This window comes from Camelus dromedarius, chromosome 3, assembly GCF_036321535.1.
Source record: "Camelus dromedarius isolate mCamDro1 chromosome 3, mCamDro1.pat, whole genome shotgun sequence".
Lineage (NCBI taxonomy): Eukaryota > Metazoa > Chordata > Mammalia > Artiodactyla > Camelidae > Camelus > Camelus dromedarius.
Window position 1 is genome coordinate 84,854,622 of NC_087438.1, and position 21,992 is coordinate 84,876,613.

General features: G+C 40.3%; 1 protein-coding gene across 5 annotated transcripts in view; it reads left to right on the forward strand.

Annotated features, from left to right (window-relative positions):
• Window positions 1-425: 425 nt before the first annotated feature.
• SNX24 (sorting nexin 24) overlaps window positions 426-21,992 on the forward strand; it is a 134,397-nt gene continuing 112,830 nt past the window's right edge. For 4 of the 5 annotated variants that reach the window (XR_010379558.1, XR_010379569.1, XM_031448902.2 and 1 more), the window contains exon 1: window positions 2,484-2,769. Coding sequence is in view for 2 of the 5 variants with exons in the window: in XM_031448902.2 (XP_031304762.1) it covers window positions 2,710-2,769 (60 nt within the window). In the remaining 3 variants the exon portion in view is untranslated. Of the gene's footprint in view, window positions 525-2,483; window positions 2,770-21,992 lie in introns of those variants that run through there. The other variant, XR_010379560.1, reaches the window with a different exon arrangement.

Below are 21,992 nucleotides of genomic sequence, written 5' to 3' on the forward strand. Positions count from 1 at the left end.
CCTATCAATATCTGTACCTCTTATTTATTTTACTTGTCTTACTGCATTGGCTAGTGCCTCCAGGAAAATGTAAAACAATAATTGTGATAAAGTTTTTGACACTATTCTTATGCTTCCTCATATGATGTTGAATAGGGTATATGATGTAGGGATATAGTAAGCTTTATCAAATTAAAGATGTTTCTTGCTATTCCTAGCCTGTTAAGAATTATTAGGAATAGGTCTAATGTAATATATTCTAGATAGATTTTTGAAGACTTCTAATATAAGCTGGTATTTAAAGCAATTAATCATTAAACTTGCTGAAATATATTTCTACCGAATATTAGGTAAACATGGTATTTTTAGTATAAGGATTTTATACCCAGATTCCAGCAGAACTTTAATTTTCTTACATAAATTTTTTGCCTTTATTAACAGGTACTAGCTGTTCAACTTCTTATATATGTATTTGCCATGTATTTTTATTAATGTTCTGGGAAGACGTTTGGCTGACCTGTCACAGATTAGAGTCATACTAAAAGGTATGTAAGAACATCAGGATAATTCATATTGTTCTCTTTGTTGCTATTCTTTTCTTTCCTTTTTAGTTGTTACTCACAGAAGTTGATTAGAAATTTAGCTCTTCTAATTATTAGCTAGTAATTTCATAGCTGTTTATCTTCTCCAAGCTTTAATTATGCCATCTGAAATAATTAAAATGATAAAAATTACAACTAAGCTGATAAACCCTCAAGGACACACCCACATATTAAGAGCTTGTATATTTTCAGCAAGGCAAAATTAAATTATACACAGCTATTAGTAGAATACAGGGGGAAAAAGTTCATTTGAACCACCTGTCCTATCTTCTTGGACCCACACTTTTCTGACTCTTAAATCCAGTGAATAAATAGGTGAGCCACACCAGACAAATATATGTATGCCAGGCAGGCTACTAGCAGGCTGTTGGGGAAGGATCATATAAAAAGTACACTAAAAGCATGATCAGCAATCTGTAGCTCAAGGATTTTACGATTACATAATCCTGGTTTACGTTACACACTGAGACTTTAATAACCTGTTTCAACCAGTCTTGAAATTGTTTTGGGGGTCTTCTGCCATCAGCAGCCATTATTTTAAAAATTTTATTCCTGTGTTTTTACAGGAACACTACTTCTTAGTCCTTGAAAGTCCTCTTGCACCTAACACTCATGATGCTGCTGTGAAGCTTAAATGAGACATGGGATGTAAGAGCATTTGGCATAGTACCTGCTGCATTCCATTGGCTTTGTAAAGATGAATATATAAATTATATAAAAATTTCAAGAAAGGTATGCTTGGCAATGTGCCAAGAAGAGGAGAAAAACAACTTTTTTTTAAGGTGCTTGGTCTAAAACCTAGTAGATGAGGCTGTAAATAAATCACACAGTACAGTGTGATAGTCACCAGAGGCTTATGGGAAGCTACAAGCTGGGCTCTGAACTCAGCATGGAATCCACAGAGCTGTCTGGTTATATCAGGAGGTGCTAGGCCATGGAAAAGAGGAAGGATAGTCTGGTTACAGGGCATAACCTATGCTGAGGCATGGAGTTCTGAGAGGCAGACACATCCCGGAGTTGCGAGCGTGTGAGTGAGAAGGAGATGGGGGGTGGGGTCCTTCAGATGGGGGTAAGTTTGAAGGCTTTGCAGGGTCCACATCAGACTAGTTCTTAAAGCAAAGGGCCTGATTATCTTTTCCGTGACCAAGGTCTCATCATAAACTTCAGAGTTTCAAGGAGAAATGCTCCTTGGGCAAACAGAGGTGGGCGCAGCTGTTTACCTACAGCCCAAGAGGTCACCCCCAAGTTTCTGTTCCGCTCTGTCCTCTAACCTAAGGAAGGAACTCAGAGTTTGCAAAGTTTCCTCAAACTAGCACACTTACTCTTTTAGGTATTTTCAGGTTATTAGGTTCTGGCCTGAGGGGCAGATTCCGGCCCTCACGTTTCTTTTTTCATTTTTCCCCGTCTTCTATTTTCTCTTATGTTAAAAAGCCCTATACAGTTACCGAGAGGCATTTTAGAACTGGGGCAGGAAGCCAGACCGTTTGTCTCAGTGAACAGCCGACTTTCGGGGTCTGTATTACAGCATCATTCCTAGGTTCGACGGCTAACTCAGAACATGACGCTGACCCTGGAATTGAAGGGAAACAGGCAAGTCTTTTACCAAGTGTAGGGTTTACTGCTGTTCATACCAGCCGAGTGTTAAAACGAAAATTCACCAACCAAAACAAAATCAAGAAGCTCCAAGTTTTTCCACTCCTTTTTGTCCCGCAATCTGTTGAGGGTAGTGTCTTGCAAATTGCAAACCTAGGGCTAAGCTCAAGCCCCAAGGGCTGGGAGCGCCCGGGTGCGGCCCTGTCCGCGGTGGCGCGCATATCCCTCTTCTGCAGACACACACAGGTTTCCAGGCCCCGCCTCCTCCGGGCCCAGCTGATCGCCGCCGTCCTTTGGGCCAGAAACCCAGGCGCCCAGAACCCCACACCGTCGGCTCTGGGTCCCGGGCACTGGCCGGGCGGGCCCAGAGCGCGGCGGGCAGCAGGATTCACGGGGTAGCTGGGTCCGTGCGGCGCAGTTGCCGAGTCCCGCGGGCGCCGGGAAAAGAGGCGGGGCGGCGGGGTCGAGGGCGGAGCAGCGGCCGCGACCGTGAGCCCGCCCCCCGCTCGCCCTCCACCGGCCCGCTGGCGCTGCCATGGAGGTCTACATCCCGTCTTTTCGCTACGAGGAGAGTGACCTGGAGCGGGGATACACGGTAGGCGCTGGCCGCGGCCGGACAAGGCCCCGTGATCTGGGGCCGCGGCTACTGAGCTCAGGAGGTGCCTCCGGCCGCCGGCGCTGGGGGTCTCTTTGCTTCCCTCCCTTCTCCTCCCCTCCCCCGGCCCATAGGGAGAGCTGTGCCCCGCGCGGTTGTCAAGGAAACGGGCGCCCCCTCCCTGGTGCGGCGGTGGCGGAGGCCAGAGGTGCAAGGGTTCGGTCCCTTCCCCCTTCCAGCCCCGCTCCCGGCCTCCAGGCAGGAGCGCCGGGAGTCGAGTCCTTGAACGCGGCGCTCGCCATTCTCCCCGCCCGCTGCCCGCCGCCCGCCCTCTGGATTTCGGGATGGACTGCATTGGTTTCTGGCACAGCTGCCCCCCTCTTCTCAGACAGAAGTGGCTTCGCCGCGGGTTGATGTTGGCTTCCAAGTTCTGTAGGATTCATTACGCTGGAAAATACGCTAATTTAAAAAAAAATTGCAGGATTTGTTGGCCGAAGTGAACACGTCTTAATTTTAGATGATTTCCAAAGTTTCTGTTTGTTTGTTTGCTTTTAGTTCTTAAGTGCCTTGAAATGGCAAGATCGGGTACTCACTGAAGCACCTGTTCCATACCTAGAACTGTGGTCTCCGGGGAAAGAGAAACAGGGCCCTTGCCCTCAAGAGTGGAGGAGTGTCCGCGAGGGCAGAGACCCAGGGCAGTAAGTGAACTGTAGGTAGTTGATTGCCCAGTGAACTTAGACATCTTTATCTAGATAGTCATTGCTAGAGGGAGAAATGCCTCAGCCTGGGTAGACCTTGGAAAAACTTACTTCCATTTAAAGAACAGGTAGGCTTTGGAGAAGATTGCGCAGATTTGTTTTTTAAATTCACACATAATTCACTCACTTGCTAAACACCAGTTACATTAGTTTGACAAAGAAGTGTTTTAATCTCACTGGCTTTTGATGACAGCTTATTTGGAACCTTGTGTTTTCATAGCGAGGATTAAATCACCCTCTCAAAGGAATTTTTAGAATTAAAAGTAGTGACTAAAAAAAAAATCCAGAGAGTATGTGAATTTTTAAAGTTAAGTAGACTGCTGGGTCTAAGTGTCCCAAAACAAGTACTCAAAGTGCCTTCCCTTGGGTGGGAAACTTTAAAGAAGAGCTTGGCCATTATTTTTATATATAAATAAATAAAAATGGATTTGGTTAAATATACTGTATCGTCCTCCCAAAAAAGGGTGGAGAAATTGCACTTAATTTGAACCTATTCATGGCTTTTTCCTTAGGCCTGAAACCATGGCTGTCTTTCATTCTTTCAGGTCTCATCTCTCCCTTCCTGTTAGGTTCTGGGGACAAAAAGGCAGCTTGTCAGGGGCCTTGGTCTCTTGAAGGTGAACCCAGTATTCCAAGCTAAGAGTTAATTACCTCCCTACATAAGCACTTAAGTAGAGCCGAATTACTGATTTACTTCTGTTACAGAATCTGTGTTTTAACCCAAGGTTTTCATATTTCTTCTTATTACCTGTTGTATGGCCAACCATGTGCTAGACTCCAGGTTATGAATCAACTGATTTGGAAGGAGCCCTTTTCTTGGTAAACTTGGTAGTTAGATGATTGCTTATGTGATGAAAGTCTGTGTACTTTTTAAATTTTTACTTAAAAAAGAAGTCCTAACTCACGTAGGTTGGGAACTTTTTGTTGAGATACCTTCTGCAAGTGGTTTTTTTTCCTTGTGAGTTTGTGAAGCAGCTATTAGATACTTTGTACCCTGGGCACAACTATTTTGTAATTGTATAGCAGTTTATTCATTCAGCAAATATTAACCAAGTGCTTGCTGTATGTCTCTGTTCTAGCTGTTGGGATTTCAGCGGTGAATAATATTTAATCTTTTTTGAAAAACCCAGAATTTCAAAATATAATCTCAGTTTTCCTAATTAGGAACCTGGTGAAATAATGTATACTTTAGTGTAAAAAGTACCTTTTTGATTGTGTTTTAAATTTAAGAAATATTAAATTGTGTTCTGACAATTCAGTGATAGGAAATTTAAAGCAGAAAGGATCTTCCATAGGAGGTTGGCACCGTGTGTTTACACAGATCTCTATTGATGGTCATTAACATTTGCCTCTCATTTTTAGCGCCTGTGTCAAGTGTTGAAATAAGACATCCCTGTACATGCTTTTTTATGTCTACTTCTAGATTTCTGTAGAACATTAAGTAGAAGTGTTACTTCTGGGCCTTCTAAGTTTTTATCAGTATTGCTAAATTCAGAAAGTTTATACAGAGTTATGCTCAATGTACAAAGTAATTTACCTTTAAGGAGTGACTTTTTGCCCTTTGAACATTTAAACATTTACTGTGGGCCTGCAGTGTCTCATGTGGGGAATTGGAAGATGCAGGGATGCTGTTCCTGTCTATCCTTGGAGACTCTCAGCCCATCCAGGAGCGGCAAGGTCAGAAGGGTTAGGATGTGCTGATGTCAGCTGGAGTCTTGAGGAGGGACAGGGCAGTTCCGCTCTGCCTGAGGGTGCTGCTGGGGTTGGGGGGCGTGCTCAGGAATGCTGACATTTGACATCTGTTGAGATTTTATGCTGGGATTGTGAATTCTAGAAAGAGGAAGTGCAGGGCAGAATTTCATCTTAGGAAAAAGGCATTTGAAACTCCCAAGTTCACACACACACACACGCACACAAACACACAAACCCCAAACAAACCAAACCAAAAAAAAAGGCCACTTCTAAATCATTTTAGTTTACAAAGAAGCAGGAAAAGATATTGTAACAAAATGCAGGTGAAACCAAATATGCCTTCATGGGGAGGTTATTCTCCATCCACCACCCCTTCCCACCCCAAACTCCCCCTCCCCTCCAGGGTGTACTCATTTCATATCTATTTCTCTATTAGCCTGTAAGCTCCTTAAGGCTAGGACCCTTTCAGTCTCCACTGCTGTACCCTGGTCCAGGGCCTATCATATAGTAAAAATCCACTGTATGTGTGCGAACTAAATAGTGAATGACTGAGCCTTCTGACAGGAGAAGAATGTCAAAAGAACAGTGATCCTGAGGCGTGAAGCAGCTCAGTGGGTTGATGGGGGTCTTGCAGAGTGATTCCTGACAGAGAGAGGTGTGGTGAGACCAGCTCACTGGCCTTCAGAGCTGTAAGGGAGTATGGGCTTCAACCTCAGTGGGAAGTCACTGGAGTTTTAAGGAAGGAAGTGACGTGATGAGGTTTGCATTTAGAAAGATGACCTTAGAACATTCATCATTTAAGAGATGCTTGCAAAATGACCGGAAAGGAGAGGATGAGGGCCTGAACTAAGGCAAATGGGAAAGGAAAGGGGAGGACTGTTAAGAATCTCCAGGGTCTGGTGACCGGATGTGAAGCATCAGGGTGACTCCTATGGATACGGGCGCCAATGACCAAAAAAGAACTGAAGTGAGGGGGAAGTTCAACTGGGGGCCCACTGAGTTTTTTGTGGCAGAGGAGGCAATTTCATTTTGGAGTTAGGATCTATCTAAAGGTCTGGGCTAGAAATATGGCTCCAGGGGTTCATCCAGCATAAAAGATGAAGAAAGCACAGAAGCTGATGCTCTTCTCAGGAAGGGCATGTAAAGTGAGGAAAGAGGCAGGACGGAAGGTAAAAATCCCAAAACTCGTGTGAGCGGAGAATTCTCAGCATGGTATCCAGTGGGAGAAGGAAACCCAGGGGTCTGAGGCAGGAAGAAAAAGAATGTTTATAAGATGCTTCATAAGAAGTGAAGTGCTAGATGTGGCTCAGTGTCCTTGAAAGGTGAGGATGGAGGACAGACCACTGGACATGAAGGTGAGCAGGTCCTGGGTGCCAGGTTAGGCTAGGATTTTCAATTTTCAGATACATCGTTGATAAAAACAACAAAACTAGAATTCCTACTTAGGTAACAACATGAAAGTTTGAAATGTATTAGATTTCACTTTTCATAGCTGTAAAAGTCAAGGCATTGAATTAGGTAGTTTTTCAAGTTCATTTTAACTACATGTCGGTGACTGTTGTACTTATATAAATATGTCTTTTTCTTGGGATCTGGATTCTTTCTCTGATTTACTTCATGTATCATGCCTTTCAACACATAAGGCAGCTCTATACAGACAGGGTCATAGTATTGAGGTATGTGCAGGGATAATTATTTAGTATTTTATGGATTAAAATACACAAATGGAAAAGTATAATGAACTGCCATTTACCCATTTCTCACCTTCAGTATTTCACAATTCTTATTTCACTCACCACCCTTCATTCTTCCACTTTTTAAAAAATTCTGGAATATTTTAAAGCAAATCCAAACTGAAATTTCACCTGTAAATGTTTCACTATGAATATCTGCCAGGTAAAGACTGTTTTAAAGAAACATAAATGTAAATGTAAATACTACCACAAAATTAGCAAAACTTTAATATCATCCCAATTCTCAGTTGTTTTTAATAACCACAGTGCATATACTGCCTTGGAATTAACAGTAATCTGCGGGGAGTATTATTATTGCCATTCTATACTGGTAAGAATGAGACTGAGAGGTTGAGTAAGGGGGCTTGGCCACATCCTCTCTCTCTTTACTTTCATCCTCAGAGTAGCTTCTACTTGGTGACAAAATGGTAACAGTGCAGATTATTAAAAAAAAAAAAAAAGGATTGGATTTTACAACATCTAGAGAAAGAGAGGGTGTTTTGTTTTGTTTTGTTTTGTTTTGTTTTGTTTTGTTTTGTTTTCCAGAGCAAGGGCACTTTTCTCCCTTCATATCTCACTATCCTGAGTTGGTTTTTCAACCAGTTCTGTTGCCAGGGGAAATCTGTGTGCTGATTGGCTGCCTGAACCAATCACCATGGCAAGGTTAAGTTAAGCAGGTGGAATGAAAATAGTTAGAGGGCATCTCTGAAGCTAGGAATGAGGTCAGTCCATTCCTGCCATCTAACCCTGCAGACACCACAGTGGGAGAAGGTCAGAAGGATGCTAAGACCACAATGTCCACAACAGTATCTTTCAGTCACCCATTAGAAGCATCTATGATGAATAAGGCCTTTGTGTAACAAAGACATACCTGGCACAGTGCCTCACTCGTGGTAAACTCACAGCACAGGCAAACAATAAACATGTTGAGTGATTAAGTCAAACATGTGTAAGATATGTTCCTTAAAGACAAGAAATAAGAGTTTGAAAATTTTCTTGAACATTAACAGAGTGCTACTTTCACTTAAAAATCAGTTTTTTAACAAGACGATTGCATTTTGCAAATACGGTGCTTAGAAAATGTATCTATTAAAATAAACCTTTGATTTTTGAAATAATTTTAGATTTGCAGAAAAGTTGCACGGTTAATACCGACAGTTCCTATATACCCCTCACCAAGTTTCCCCTGTTAACATCAATACATTACCATGGTAATGTCAAAACAAGGAAACTGGCATTGATACATTATTATTAACTAAGCTCCAGAGTTTTTGCATTTCACCAGTTTTTCCACTAATGTCCTCTTTCTGTTCCAAGATCCGATCTAGGATACCACATCGCATTCAGTTTTGTCTGCTTTGCTGTGATACTAAGTAGTCTAAGTTGTAGCACACTGTGTCTCAAAACTGAGGCAGGTGTGTTAATTAGAAATGAACCGGTGCAGATTAGATTAAATTTTGGTTACTTCAGATGCTTCCTTATTGATTTTTGCTGTTTGGCAAAAGCCTGTTTATAATGTTCCACCAGTTTGTGAGGAAAGCTGACACAGCCTAACAGTGAAGGCACAGGCTGTAGGCAGACCTAGCTGTCTGCCTCAAATTTTGCCTCCAGCACTGAGCCTGAAGTCTGACTTTGGGCAAGCTACTTAATCTCCCTGTGTCTTAGTTTCCTTATCTGTAAAAGAGAAGAATCCTGGCATAGACATACCTCACAGATATTTCAGGTTCAGTTCCAGACACCACAATAAAGCAAATATCACAATAAGGCGAGTCACACAATTTTTTTGGTTTCCCAGAACACATAAAAGTTATGTTTACATGTACTGTAGTCTGGTAAGTGTGCAGTAGCATTATGTCTAATAAAACAATGTACATACCTTAATTTAAAAATATTTTATTGCTAAAAATGTTAACCATCATCAGAGCTTTTAGTGAGCCGTAATCATTATGCTGGTGCAGGGTCTTGACTTGATGTTGATGTCTCCTGACTGGTCAGGGTGGTGACTGCTGAAGGTTGGGGTGACAGTGGCTGTTTCTTAAAATATGAAAACAATGAAGTTTGTCATATCGATGGACTCTTCCTTTCATGAAAGATTTCTCTGCAGCATGTAATGCTGTTTGATTGCGTTTTAACTACAGTAGAACTTCTTTCAAAATTGGACAGCTTATCTTCTGTAATATCCTAAATCTGTTGTTATTTCAACAGTCTTCACAGCATCTTCACTATGAGTAGATTCCATCTCAAGAAACCACTTTCTTTGCTCATAAGAAGCAGTTCTTCATCCGTTCACATGTTATCATGAGATTTGCAGCAATTCAGTTATGTCTTCAGGCTCCACTTCTAATTATAGTTCTCTTGCTATTTCCACCACGTCTGCAATGACTTCCCCCAGTGAAGTAAGTCTTGGACCTCTCAAAGTCATCTATGAGGGTTGGAATCAACTTTTTCCAAACATCTAGTGATGTTGATATTTTGACTTTTTCCCATGAATCATTAATGTTCTTAATGGCATCTACAATGGTGAATCCTTCCCAGAAGATTTTCAGTTAACTTTCCCGAGATCCATCATAGGAATCACTATGACAGCTATAGCTTTATGAGCTCCATTTCTTAAGTAATAAGACTTGAAAGTTGAAGTTACTCCTTGATCCATGGGCTGCAGAATGGATGTTGTGTCAGCAGGCATGAAAACAAGATGAGTCTCATTGTACATCTCCATCAGAGCCCTTGGGTGGCCGGGTGCACTGTCAATGAGCAGTATTATTTTGAAAGGAATCTTTTTTTCTAAGCAGTAGGCATCAACAGTGGGCTTAAAATATTCACTGAACCATATTGTCAGCAGATGTGCTGTCAATCTAGGCTTTGTTCCATTTAGAAAACACAAGCAGAGTAGATTTAGCATAATTCTTAAGGGCCCTAGTATTTTCATAATAGCGGGCACTGGCTTCAACTTTAAGTCACCAGCTGCATTAGCCTCTAACGAGAGTCAGCCTGTCCTTTGAAGCTTTTAAGCGAAGCGTTGACTTCTCCTCTCTAGCTATGAAAGTCCTAGATAGTATCTTCCAGTAAAAAGCTGTTTTGTCTACACTGAAAATCTGTTATTTAGCATAGCCACCTTCATTCATTATCTTTGCTAGGAATTCTGGATAACTTGCTGCCACACCTTGCACTTTGACGTTGTGGAGACAGCTTCTTTCCTTAAACCTCATGAACCAAACTCTGCTAGCTTCAAACTTTTCTTCTGCAGCTTCCTCACCTTTCTCAGCCTTGATAGAATTAAAGAGAATTAGGGCCTTGTTTGGATTAGGCTTTAGTTTAGGAGAATGTTTTGGCTGGTTCGATCTTTCCGGATCACTAAATCTTTGTATCAGCAATAAGGCTGTTTCTTTTTTTTTTTTTTTTTTTTTAATCATTCATGTATACACTGGAGAAGCAGGTTTAATTTCCTCCAAGAAGTTGGCCTTTGCATTCATAGCTTGGCTACCTGTTTGGCTCAAGAAGTCCAGTTTTCAGCCTGTCTCAGCTTTCCAGATGCCTTCCTCACTAACTAAGCTTAATGATTTCTAGCTTTTGATTTAAAGTGAGAGACATGTGACTTCCATTCACTTGAACACTTAGAGGCCATCGTAGGGTTATTTATTGGGATACTTTCAATATTGATGTGTCTCAGGGTTAGGGAGGCCTGAGAAGAGGGAGAGAGACAGGGAGACAACCAGATGGTGGAGCAGTCAACACACACACAGTGTTAATTGATTGAGTTCGCTGTCTTATTTGAGCACAGTTTGGGGGGCCCCAAAACAATTACAATAGAAACTTCAAAGATCACAGATCACTATAATGAACAGAATAATAATGGAAAAGTTTGAAATATTGCATGAATTACCAAAATGTGACACAGAGACATGAAGTGAACAAATGCTAATTGAGAAATGGTGCCAATAGATTTATTCCATGTATGGTTGCCACAAACCTTCAATCTGTTTAAAAAAAAAAAAAGCAATATCTGCAAAGCGCAATAAAGTGCAATGCAATAAAATGAAGTCTGCCTGTACCTACTTTATAGGATGGTTTGAGGATTAAGTTAGATGATCCTTATAAAGTGCAAAGAATGGTGTCTCTCTAGCTGTGTTCATGATTTATTCATTTTATTTCAAGTAGGGACTGCCTTGAAGTTTACTTTTTTTTAAGTTCTTTAATGTGAATTAATAATGTAAACCAAAGTCCAGGATATGTATTTGTACTGCATAAAATAAACTCTTTGCTGATACTTTGAGGTACCACAGAAGCAATTATTACATTTAACTGACTAATATCCTTATTACAACTTCTACTGTGTGTTCCATTCAGGTTTAGTTTTCTAGCCTTATTTACTATGTTTTTTGTTTGTTTGTTTTGTCTTCTGTTTTGTTTTCTTTCATTCAAGCTCCTAGGGGCTAGTATACTTAAAGAAATGATTAGGATACATTATAGACGACGTGGAGATACTTACTTCCCACCTTCTCCTTTTCCTTCCCTCCCCCACTGTATCTCTCCATCCTACAAGTAAGCCATCGGGCTCATACCTTGTATTCTTATGCTGGGTTTCCAGGTACTGATTCAGATTTTTAATGCAATTTCTTCTTATTTTGCTCTGTGGAGTCTGTTCTGTTTTAATTCTCAATTGTTGTCTTGCTTCCCCTCCCTTTTAAAATTAACTGCTTATTATGGAAAGTTTTGACGTCTCCAGCAGTGGAGAGGATAATGACCCCTTTGCTCAGATTTTTAAATGATAAATTCCTGGCCAATTTTGTTTCTCACTGTTTCGCACTGCGCCTTGCCCAGTCTCCCCAGGATTTCATTTTTGAAGGAAATCTCAGGCCTATCTGTGAATATTTTCAGTTTATGTCTTAAAATTAAAGGTTCCCCTTTTAAAATTGAATCACAGTATCATTATCAGATACTTAAAAATAAGTCATTAAAAAAAATAAGCCATAATTCATCAGTATTGTAAATATAAATCCATTTTTACATGTCCTTAATATTCCCATGCATTTTTTTTTAGTGCAGTTTGCTTGCATTGGGATTGAATAATACATCTCCTTATATAATGTGATTGCATAGTACATCTCCTCAGACTTTTTTAGTCTGTAGGTTCTTTTTCTACCTCTTTCTCTTTTTCTTTTCTTTTTTTTTTTTTATAATTAGGTTTATTTATTTATCAACTTATTTTTTAATGGAGGTAGTGGAGATTGAACTCAGGACCTCGTGCATGCTAATCATACATTCTGCCTCTGAACTAGATGCTCCCCTCTTTCTCTTTTTCTTTTACAATTATTTTGTTGTATAAACTATTTGTCCTGTAGAGTTTCCCACAGTGGACTGTGCTGCCTACATCCTTGTGTCATTATTAACACATTCTTCTGTTCCTTGTATGGTAAGTAGGTATAGGCTTGGTCATTTTCAGATTTGGTTTGTGATGCTAGCAGCCACTGAAGAACATTGCCTAGATCTGTTAATTCACTCGTGGTTGCTAAGCATTGATATTGTAATTTTATCATTCCCTCTTCATCTATTGGCTTGAATACATGTATAAAAAGAAACTTTGCCTCAGAAGCTAGTTACTCTACGGTGTGGTTTTTATAGGAAAGGCAGGATAAATGCTTGACTCTTTCTTTTATTATTTATTTGTCAAGGTAATGAGTTGGTTGTCTCCAAAGATCACAAACTACAAGTTATAACAGGCTTTACTGAAGAAGTTAGCATTGTTATGAATTTGTGGGTATTAGCATATGTGATGTAGTTAAGTTCGCTGCATTTGTCATTCTTATATACTTGTTGTTCCATCTTTGGCCATTTTAAAGTTTGGCTTTTTCAAGTTGGGTGCTGTGTCCTTGACACAACCTAAATCATCTTTGATAACTTCCTTGCTTTCCTAGTATAACAAGATATTCCCAGTGAATCGTCTACCTTTCCTGCCCCAGATCTAGAATTAGCTTTTTCTCTAAAGATCCCTGGTTAACTTTAGTGGGAAGTGATTTAGAGACTGTGTTCTGGGCACACGGTGTATAAAGCTGGCTCTCCAGTCCGCAGGTTTTGCACCCGTTCAACCAACTGAAATGAGTGCACAATTCATTGAATCTGTGGATGCCAAACTTGGGACTATGGAGAGCTAACAGTATTCACTGTACTATGCCCTTTTATATAAATGACTTGAAAGGACTTGAGTATCCACAGAGTTTGGTGTCTGCTGGGGCTTCCTTTTTTGTTTGTTTCTTTTTTGGTTTTTTGTTTGTTTGTTTGTTTGTTTATTTTTTAGAGGAAGTACTGGGGATTGAACCCAGGACCTTGTGCATGCTAAGCACACACTCTGCCCCTTGAGCTATACCCTCTCCCTCTGCTGGGGCTTCTGGAATGAGTTCCGCACGGATTCCAAGGGACAAGTGGTATTGTGGAGGTTTCTAGATCTTCTCTGTGGTCAAGGTAGGAACTTGTTTTCCTAGTCTCTTATGTCTTCAACTGTATCTTCTTTCTCCCACACTGAAAATCTCAGTATAGCGGTCCCTCACTGTCTGTAGGGGGTTAGTTCCAGGATCCGCTCTGGATGCCAGAACCTGAGGATGCTCACGTCCCATAGTCAGAACTCCACATCCTCAGGGTCTGCATCTCTTAACCACCAATTAGCTATTCAGTCTCATCTTATTTTGTATTATTAGGGATTTTTTAAAAATTAATTTTCTTTTATACTTGTATAAACTACATGCTGCATCAGGTTGATCTGCTGAAATCTAGCTTCTATTTATGTCCTCTTCACCCTATCGCCTTCCTCTGCCATTGATAACTATTTTTTAAAAGTTATGGTTTATCCTTATATTTCAAATATATATACACATATACAAATACAGGTATACTTGTTCCCCTGCTCCTTAGATTAAACAGTAGTACATTAAAACATTTTCTTCCACCTGCTTTTTTTATATAACAGTGTATATCGTGGAGACGACTACACGGGCATATACAGAGATGTGCATTCTTTTCTATAGCTCTGCTCTCTGTTGTTGGCTGCAGTCACTAGCCTTGTGCATGTGTCTTCTTGTACTTTTGTTAGTGTATCTTTTCACTAGATGTCTAGCAGTGAGTTACTGGATCAAAAGGTAAGTGCATATTTAATTTTGCCAGGTGTTGTCAAATTCCCTTTTTCAGGGATTGTGCAATGTTGCACTCCCATATGAATTTATTGGAGAACTGGTTTCCTCACAAGCTTGCCAACTGAGTGTGTTGTCAGGCTTTTGGATTTTTGCCCATCTGATAGGTGAGCAGTGGTATCTCAGTGTAGATCCCATATAGTCTGCTAGCTAAATTCTGTGACTAGATTGGGCATATTTGAAACATTCTAGTGTCCCTTTTTAGTTGCCTTCTTTTTTTTTTTGTTTAAAGGGGCTATTGTGGGAATTTGAAATATGCTATTGTCCTCTTGTTGATTTTTATTAAAAAGACAGATTACTCAGGTTTTCACTTTATAATTTTTATTCTGAGGAGGAACCAATATGTGGGCTGAGTCTCACCATCTACCCTTTCTTAGTTCTTTGAATTTAGTTAAATTTAGGGATTTTGAAATTGTTTTAGAAACTGGAAGCTTCTGTCTCTTCTACACCCTCCTCTTCACCTTGCTTATGGAAATTAATCTTATTTTCAAAATTACACAATCCAAGTAGAGCAAAGATTCATTCTCGTGATTATTATGTGCCTGCTGTCTCCCAGGCTTTGTACTAGTCTTGTGGGTGCAGGGTAGCTGACACGAAAACTCGTTTTGGAAGAATAAGTGGAAGTTTGTCAGTTTGAGGAAGGAAAGAAGATCTTTCTGGGTTCAAGGAAGGGTCTGGGGAAGTGAAAGAAGTCTTGAGAGTTGGTCAGAAGGGGTAGGTGATGGGGGTAGGGCCAAAGTTTGTAGTTAGATGGAGTGGTTTAGTGGGACTATAGATGCCCAGATAAAATTTTGTCCTGGAAGCACTACAAGTAATGAAATTGTTTTTAATAGAAGAGAAACATCAGATGTCCAGATGACCGAAAACTTAACAATAAGATAGTCAGTCTCACTAGTAACTAAAGAAAGGCAAAGTTGAAAACAAGTGTTTTTTTTAATTCAATTTTCAAAATGAAAAAGATCAATAAAAACCAGTACTGATGAGGTGAGGGGAGTACTGATGAGTACTGGAGTGAGGGGAGACAGGTTCTCTAACATACTGTTGGTGAGACTATAACTAGGAGGATCTGCTTTGGAGGTCAATTTGGTAATATTTGTTAAATAATAAAATATTTATATAACCTTTCGACCCAGCCTTCCCACTTTTTGGTCTACATCCACAAATGTACAAGGATATACATATAAAGTTATTCATTGTCACATTGTTTATAATACCAAGAGAAAATAGAAACAAATTATTCACTTGTCTAACAAATATTTATTGACTGCCTACTAAGTGGCAGGCACTAATCTGCCTGTTTTGGATACAGCAATGAACAAAACAGAAGTCTCTCTTCAATGGGAGTCCATCAAGTTTTCTCCCCTCAAGGAGCTTAGATTCTAGTTGGATGGGTAAAGAGGGCAGAAGGAAATGTGATGATTAAATTATAAATATCTCAGATAGTGATAAATATTAGTAAAATAAGCAAGTGAAGGGGGATAAGAGTGCTTTGGGGATCATCAGAGAAGCCCTCACTGAGAAAGTGACTTTGGAACAGAGACCTGAAGAAGGTGAGGGGATGAGTCACGGAGTTATCTAGGGAACAGTATTCTAGGCAGAGGAAATAGTGTGTGCAAGGAGCATGAGATAGGAATGTGCCCAGTGTGTTTTAGATACAGGAAGGAGGCCAGGGGGTTGGACTAGGGTCAGAGTAAGAGGGTTGGAGGAGATGAGGTCACAGGGAGTGTGGGGGGATGGAGAATGTGAAGTGGAATGGCAGGTTGGACAAGGCACAGGCCAGTAGGAGAGGGTGATAAGGCTTTTACTCTGAGAGAAGGCTTTTACTCAGGAGTGATTTGATTCACTAAGTATGCACTGATTACCAACCACATGATCAGTACAGTGGACGAAGACACAGTAGCAAAGAAAACCAGTTGGAAATCCCTGTCCTTAGATGTTAGTATAGATGAAGTAAGTTTTCAAATGATCAGTTTATCTCAGTGTGGGAAGTATACTAGAGAAGGGTCGGGTGTAGGCAGGAAGCTCAGTTAGGAAGTCATTGTATCCTCGGTAAAAGATAATGATGGCTTAGAACAGTTCTGTGGGTGAACGTAGTGGAAGATGTTTGGATTCTGGACAGATTTTGAAGATGGAGCTAACAGAATTCACTGATGGATTAGATGTGGAGTATGAGAAAAAAAGGAACAGATTGGCTTCAAGGTAGTTATCTTGAGCAAATGGGAGAATGGTGACCCTGTTTACTGAAATGTGGACGAATGTGGGTGGAGCAAATTTGGGGGGAAAGTTCAGAAGTTCTATTTTGGGACATGCTCAATTCAAAATGTTTGACCAAATATGTGGGCATCCTGTGGCTCAGTCAAATTGACACATAAAATTAACTGTGGAAATTCCACCCCTTGGCAACTTGGCACCCATATGCATCTCCAGATAAAGACATTAGCAAGGTCATAATTCTGCCTGATGTGTTACCACTGTCCTGCATACAACCGAGCATATACTAACCCCTTACCCAGAAGAGGAGATAAAAGTCCTTGAGTCATGTGTACTCTTCTTGATTTCCTGTAACTTGAATACTATGATGTGCAGTTAACAATACTCTCATATAAAGTCAGTACATCTTTTCTTTTTAGCTTTTTTTTTTTTTTGGTAGTGGGAGGTAATTAAGTTTATTGATTTATTTTTTTAGTGGAGGTACTGGGGATTGAACCCAGGATCTCGTGCATGCTAAGTGTGCACTCTCCCACTGAGTTATACACCTCCCCCTTCCCCAATATTTATTTTAAACTGTGGTTTAGTCCTTCCTATAGTTGGAAGGTTTTCTCTTCAGATACATACCTATGGAAAGTTTGCACCTCACCTCATTTTTAAAAAGTGATTGTAGTGCAAGGAATAAACATTTATAGAAAAGGTCTGTTTTCCTTATTTATTATTAGTGAACAATTAAATCTCATTGTCAGTAAAAATTGATGGCTGCAGCTTCCAAACTAATGAGCCTGTGCTAATAAATGCAACAGTTGTTCATAATTTGGTGGTAAATGACCTTTAAATGTAGACGTTTACAGAGGCTGTCCTTGGGGAACAATTTAACTTCCAAATGACACCCATGAGTACTTGTTATCATTTAAATATGCTTCCTTTTGTCAATAACAGAATAACAAATACTGGTTAGATTTCTTATGTTGATTCAGATACCAGGAAGCCTGCTGAATAAATTAGTGTACATTTGATTTATATTGACCAAAATTTTTTACATTACTGTGTTACAGGTCAAGGTGACATGCATTTAAATGCCTTGTAGAGCAGAGGTCATGCTTGACTGACATGAATGCTTACTCTGTTTTTAATTAACGTTTAAATATTATCCTAAAATTCCTTCTCAAGTACCACTTATTAGGTACAGGATTGAAATTAACTTAGGACATTGGTGGAGACCTTATTTCAAAAGTCAGTAATCTTGATCTTTCCCATAAAAATTATTGGAGTAAATTATTGTGAAATTTTATCTTGTAATTGGTAGAGAAATCAGATCTGTTTTTTCCATCATAGACTCTGAATTCACCATCTGTGCGTTTTCCATTGATAGTTTTGCAGAAATAATGGGAGATAATGTTGGAAACATTTTGCAAAGTAATAAACGAAGGCTTATCTAATACAGGCAATACTTTATCAAGTAAATGCATTTTTTAAATGCTATCAACTTTTTTATTGATGTCCTTGTATGTGCATGAAAGGAAGCTGGTTTGCAGGGTGAAGATGTGGATTAATTTTGTCAGTCATTCATTAGTAGTCCAAATTAGTATATGTTTTAGGGAAGCTTTAATCAACACCTGACTTGTCCTTCTAGAGTATATCTTCACAATGAATGCTGCTGCTTTTGCATATAAATCTTATTGGATAAGAAGCATTTTGCTCTCACTGTAGAATTTTTTTCACTTATATCGCATGTAGAAAGGTTTACACAATTCAAAAGTTTAGAACTGAAATGTGCAAAGGTTTTTTTTTATTCTTCTCCGTCATGAAGATCTTTGTTATTAATCCAAAAGTATGCCTTAAGAATTTCATGGTAAGCTTTAGAGCTTTGCTTCTCAAGGAATGGCAGCACAAAGCTCCTCAATTTTAAAACTTTTCATAGGAACTTTTACAGCTGTAAACAGAGCTACCCTCTAGAGCAAAAAGGACAGCATCTCTCCCCACCTTCAGTGAATGGCAGAGTCCTGGGATATCAGGTTAGTTTCAGCCGCACTGTAGCTTTCTGCCCAGGCTTCACGTGCCCAGAACACCATCAACCCTGTATGGTCTGTGAGGGTGAAAGAAGTGACAGTGTTGAAAATGCCAGTAAGTGAGAAAAGGAAGTGGAGATTAAAAAAATTGAAAGTGGGGAGAGAATGACAAATGTTTGACCTGCAGACGAGATGAATCATTCCATAGTAGGCATAGTTCTGAAGGACAGAGGAGAGTCAGGCATCATTTCTCATAAGTGGACAGGCACTTTTGAATGACAAATGGAAAGACTTGGGTGTCAGCACCAACATTGGGAGAAGGCAGGCAGTTTGAGAACAAGGCTAATTGTGGATGTGATGGTGTTGCTGGTGGAGGACCCATTGGGACACCATCCAAATAAGTGCTTGGGCTTCTTGTGCAAAAAACTAGCCACTATTTGACACAACATTGTAAAGTGACTATAACGCAATACAAAAAGTTAAAAAAAAAAACCCCAAAACTAGCCACTAAAGCTGTCATGCCTAGCCCTTGCTGCACCGTGAAATCACCTGGAGATCTTTATAAACTACAGATGCCTGGGTCCCACCCTCAACAAGTCTGATGGTTCTGGAGTATTGAGCAACGGAAGTTTTAAAAGGTCCCTGGGTGATTCTGATGAGCAGAAACTGATAACTGCACTTAAAATGTTGCCACAACGCTTGAGATCATTAAGGCAGGTTACTTGCCCCAGCATATCTTAATAGGGTAAGTCAGTGGTTCTTAAGAGCAATTTCAGACTCGATCCCCCATGATTCCTAAATAATTAGGGCCCAGGCGTTGGTAAGGTGTAAAAGCTCTTGAGGTGATTTTAATTTGTAGCTAAGCCTGCAAACTACGGAGTAGGTGACTTACCAGTTTTGAAAAAGATACCCTGTAGAGTGTATATTTAGCATGAAGGAGAAATGTCAGCTTTGTTTTAAAGCTTTAAAGGATTGGTTTACATTCTAATTCAGCCAAAGTGTATCTAGGACTGAGCACTTAAAACACTCTTTGGATCCATAAACAAATGAACTTAAGAAAAGCTTTTCTGACCTCAGCAAGTTTGAGGAACTTCTAAGGAGTGTCACTTGTAAGCTTCGGAGGCAGACAAACTTGGTTCCACATTCTGGCTTGTTACTTCCCAGCAAGGGAACTGGTGTAAGTCATCACCCTCCCTCGTTTCCCTAAAGCGCTGACCTCAGTTTTCTCTCAAGGATCCATGTAAGTACTGGGCACATAGTAAGAACGCGCTGTCTGGGGCTTCCAAGTTATTAACTCCAACAGGGGTTAATATATCATCATGTATTTTACCTTCCTTTCATCTAGTATGAAAATTTTTTTCACCTCTGAATAGTTCCATCTTTTAATTCACTGCTTTAAGTGGATTGTTTTTAAAACTAAGCATCATCAAAAGACCCTTGCAGTGCTTTCAAATTAGAGAGTGACACCTAAAACATCCTCATCACCTCATAAGTGAGAACAAATGAAGAATGTTGCTCATGTGGTTAAAGAACCCATTGTTGACCAGGGCTATTGATTGATTGATTGTGCTGAGATGAAGTTCTAGCTGCTCTTCTTCCCTGTGGACTCCTAACAGTGTTCTCAGGTAAAGCTTTGAATGGTTTGCTCTTTATTTCTGATGTAACAGGGGCCAGACAACCAAACCTACATCTGTAAGTGTGTCCATATCTGACTCTGGTCTGTGGGTGGTGGTGGGCCAGGCCCACTGAGACCCATTCATGTGTGTTTTGCTCTGAGCAGGAGAACTTTTGACTTCTGACTCATCGGTGTTCAGGTTTAGCCAGGTTCATATGATGCCAGTTTTAAGGAATGTCATTATAATCTGGAGTTTTGTGTTTGAAGCTGCTGCTGCAGTCAAGGTTTGCTCCTTCAGTGAGTGAGTTTTGGGTCTAGAAAAGTTCTGTGTTGTTGACCATTCTGTGGCCCAAAGGATTCCAAATGCCTGGCTAGGGAGGTTGACTGTCTGCTTTCTTGCAGGTTTAGCTCAGTTGATGTGATTAGGCTGAGAACATTGGTATGCTGGGTGCTGTGTAGGGACTCAAGACCGGGCTGGCAGAGGAGCCCCGTGGAAGCACCACAGGCAGGAGCTGTGAGGGGGGCAATGGACGAGGGCTGGGGGAAGGCACACAGATGTGGAGTGTGAGGCTCAATTTTATCAGCCCCAATATTTACTCACATTAATTCATCCCACTTATGGTTCTTAAAGGCCTCCAGTACCGGGCTCTAGGGATGCCATCACTTTCAGTGCTTTCTTTCCAAGACCCTCTGAAAATCCCAGAATTCTCTTTCAAATAGATTTCTTCCTGTGAACCCACTGTACACTTGAGCTATAGTTAAATCACTAATCCTGTATTGCTCCTTGGAGAGCTGAATGAATACATACAGTTATGTTAAGCTTAAATATGAGAAAACTGTTAACCTCAGTTTTCTTATCTTTAAAATAGATGAACAATAGTACCCAACCCGTAAGGTCATTGCCAAGATCAAATGACATAAGACATGTCAGATTACAGTTAGCCCGTAAGAACTGTGCTGTATTTAGGCCTCTCTCTGCCTTCACAGCCTTGGCTCAGTCCTTCTCTGAAGGCCAGGTACCAAAACACAGGCTTGAAGCCTATATGAAATACAGGAGGGCAGCTGGGAGAAGGGTCTCTTAATGGGTTTCCTTGTTGTCTAACCCATGGGGCAACCAGGGAGCATTGAATGGGTGAGATTGTCCAAGTAGAGAGGAAACTGGATGTGTGTCCTTGGGTGCTGTCTGGTGTCGGCCTGTTTTACTTGTTCTGATGCTGGACCACACAGCATTAGAGCCAGCTTTTGTGAATCAGGCAGACACTTGTTTATTTTGTGAACTAGACCTCTTTGAGAGGACTTTCTATGAGAAGGGAAGTAGGAACGCAGCTGAAGAGTGGACTTTGGAAGACACCCAGCCACTTCCTAACCATGTGTTTGATGGTTACCAGTTGCTTAAATGCTCTGAGCCTTGGCTCCCTTAAATAGGGATAATGGTAATTGCTTTGTAACCATTTGCAATTGTTCTAATCAAATGAAATAATAGGTGTAAACCCCTTAAAACATGGTTGGTTCTGTAGTAGTTAGTGTTGGCATTTGTTTCTCAAAATTGAAATCTTGCTGTTGAATTTCTACAGAGAGTTCCCTGAGTTAGGCTTGTGTGGGATTTCTGATTTGAGTACACTTGGTACTCTCAATCCCTCTCCTGTTCCTTTGCTTTACCACCAAAGCAAAGCAAAATAAGTAAGTAAACATTTGATAGACATTCCTACATGGCAAAGGAACTTGGGGTTCATGAAGTTGAATTAGAGTTTGACCTGTGTTTATTTTATTCATGAACTGTTTAGAATTTTCTTGTGTCCAGTAGGCACACTCTGTCAAAACCAATTAATGATAAGGAGTTTTAACAAATGCAAAATACGATGCCAGGAGAAAAGATTACTCAGAACCTGAGAGAGCTTGCATATTAAGACTTCATTTTTCTAATTTGAAAGATACATGCACCCCAGTGTTCATAGCAGCACTATTTACAGTAGCCAGGACATGGAAGCAATCTAAATGTCCATCGACAGATGACTGGAGCTCAG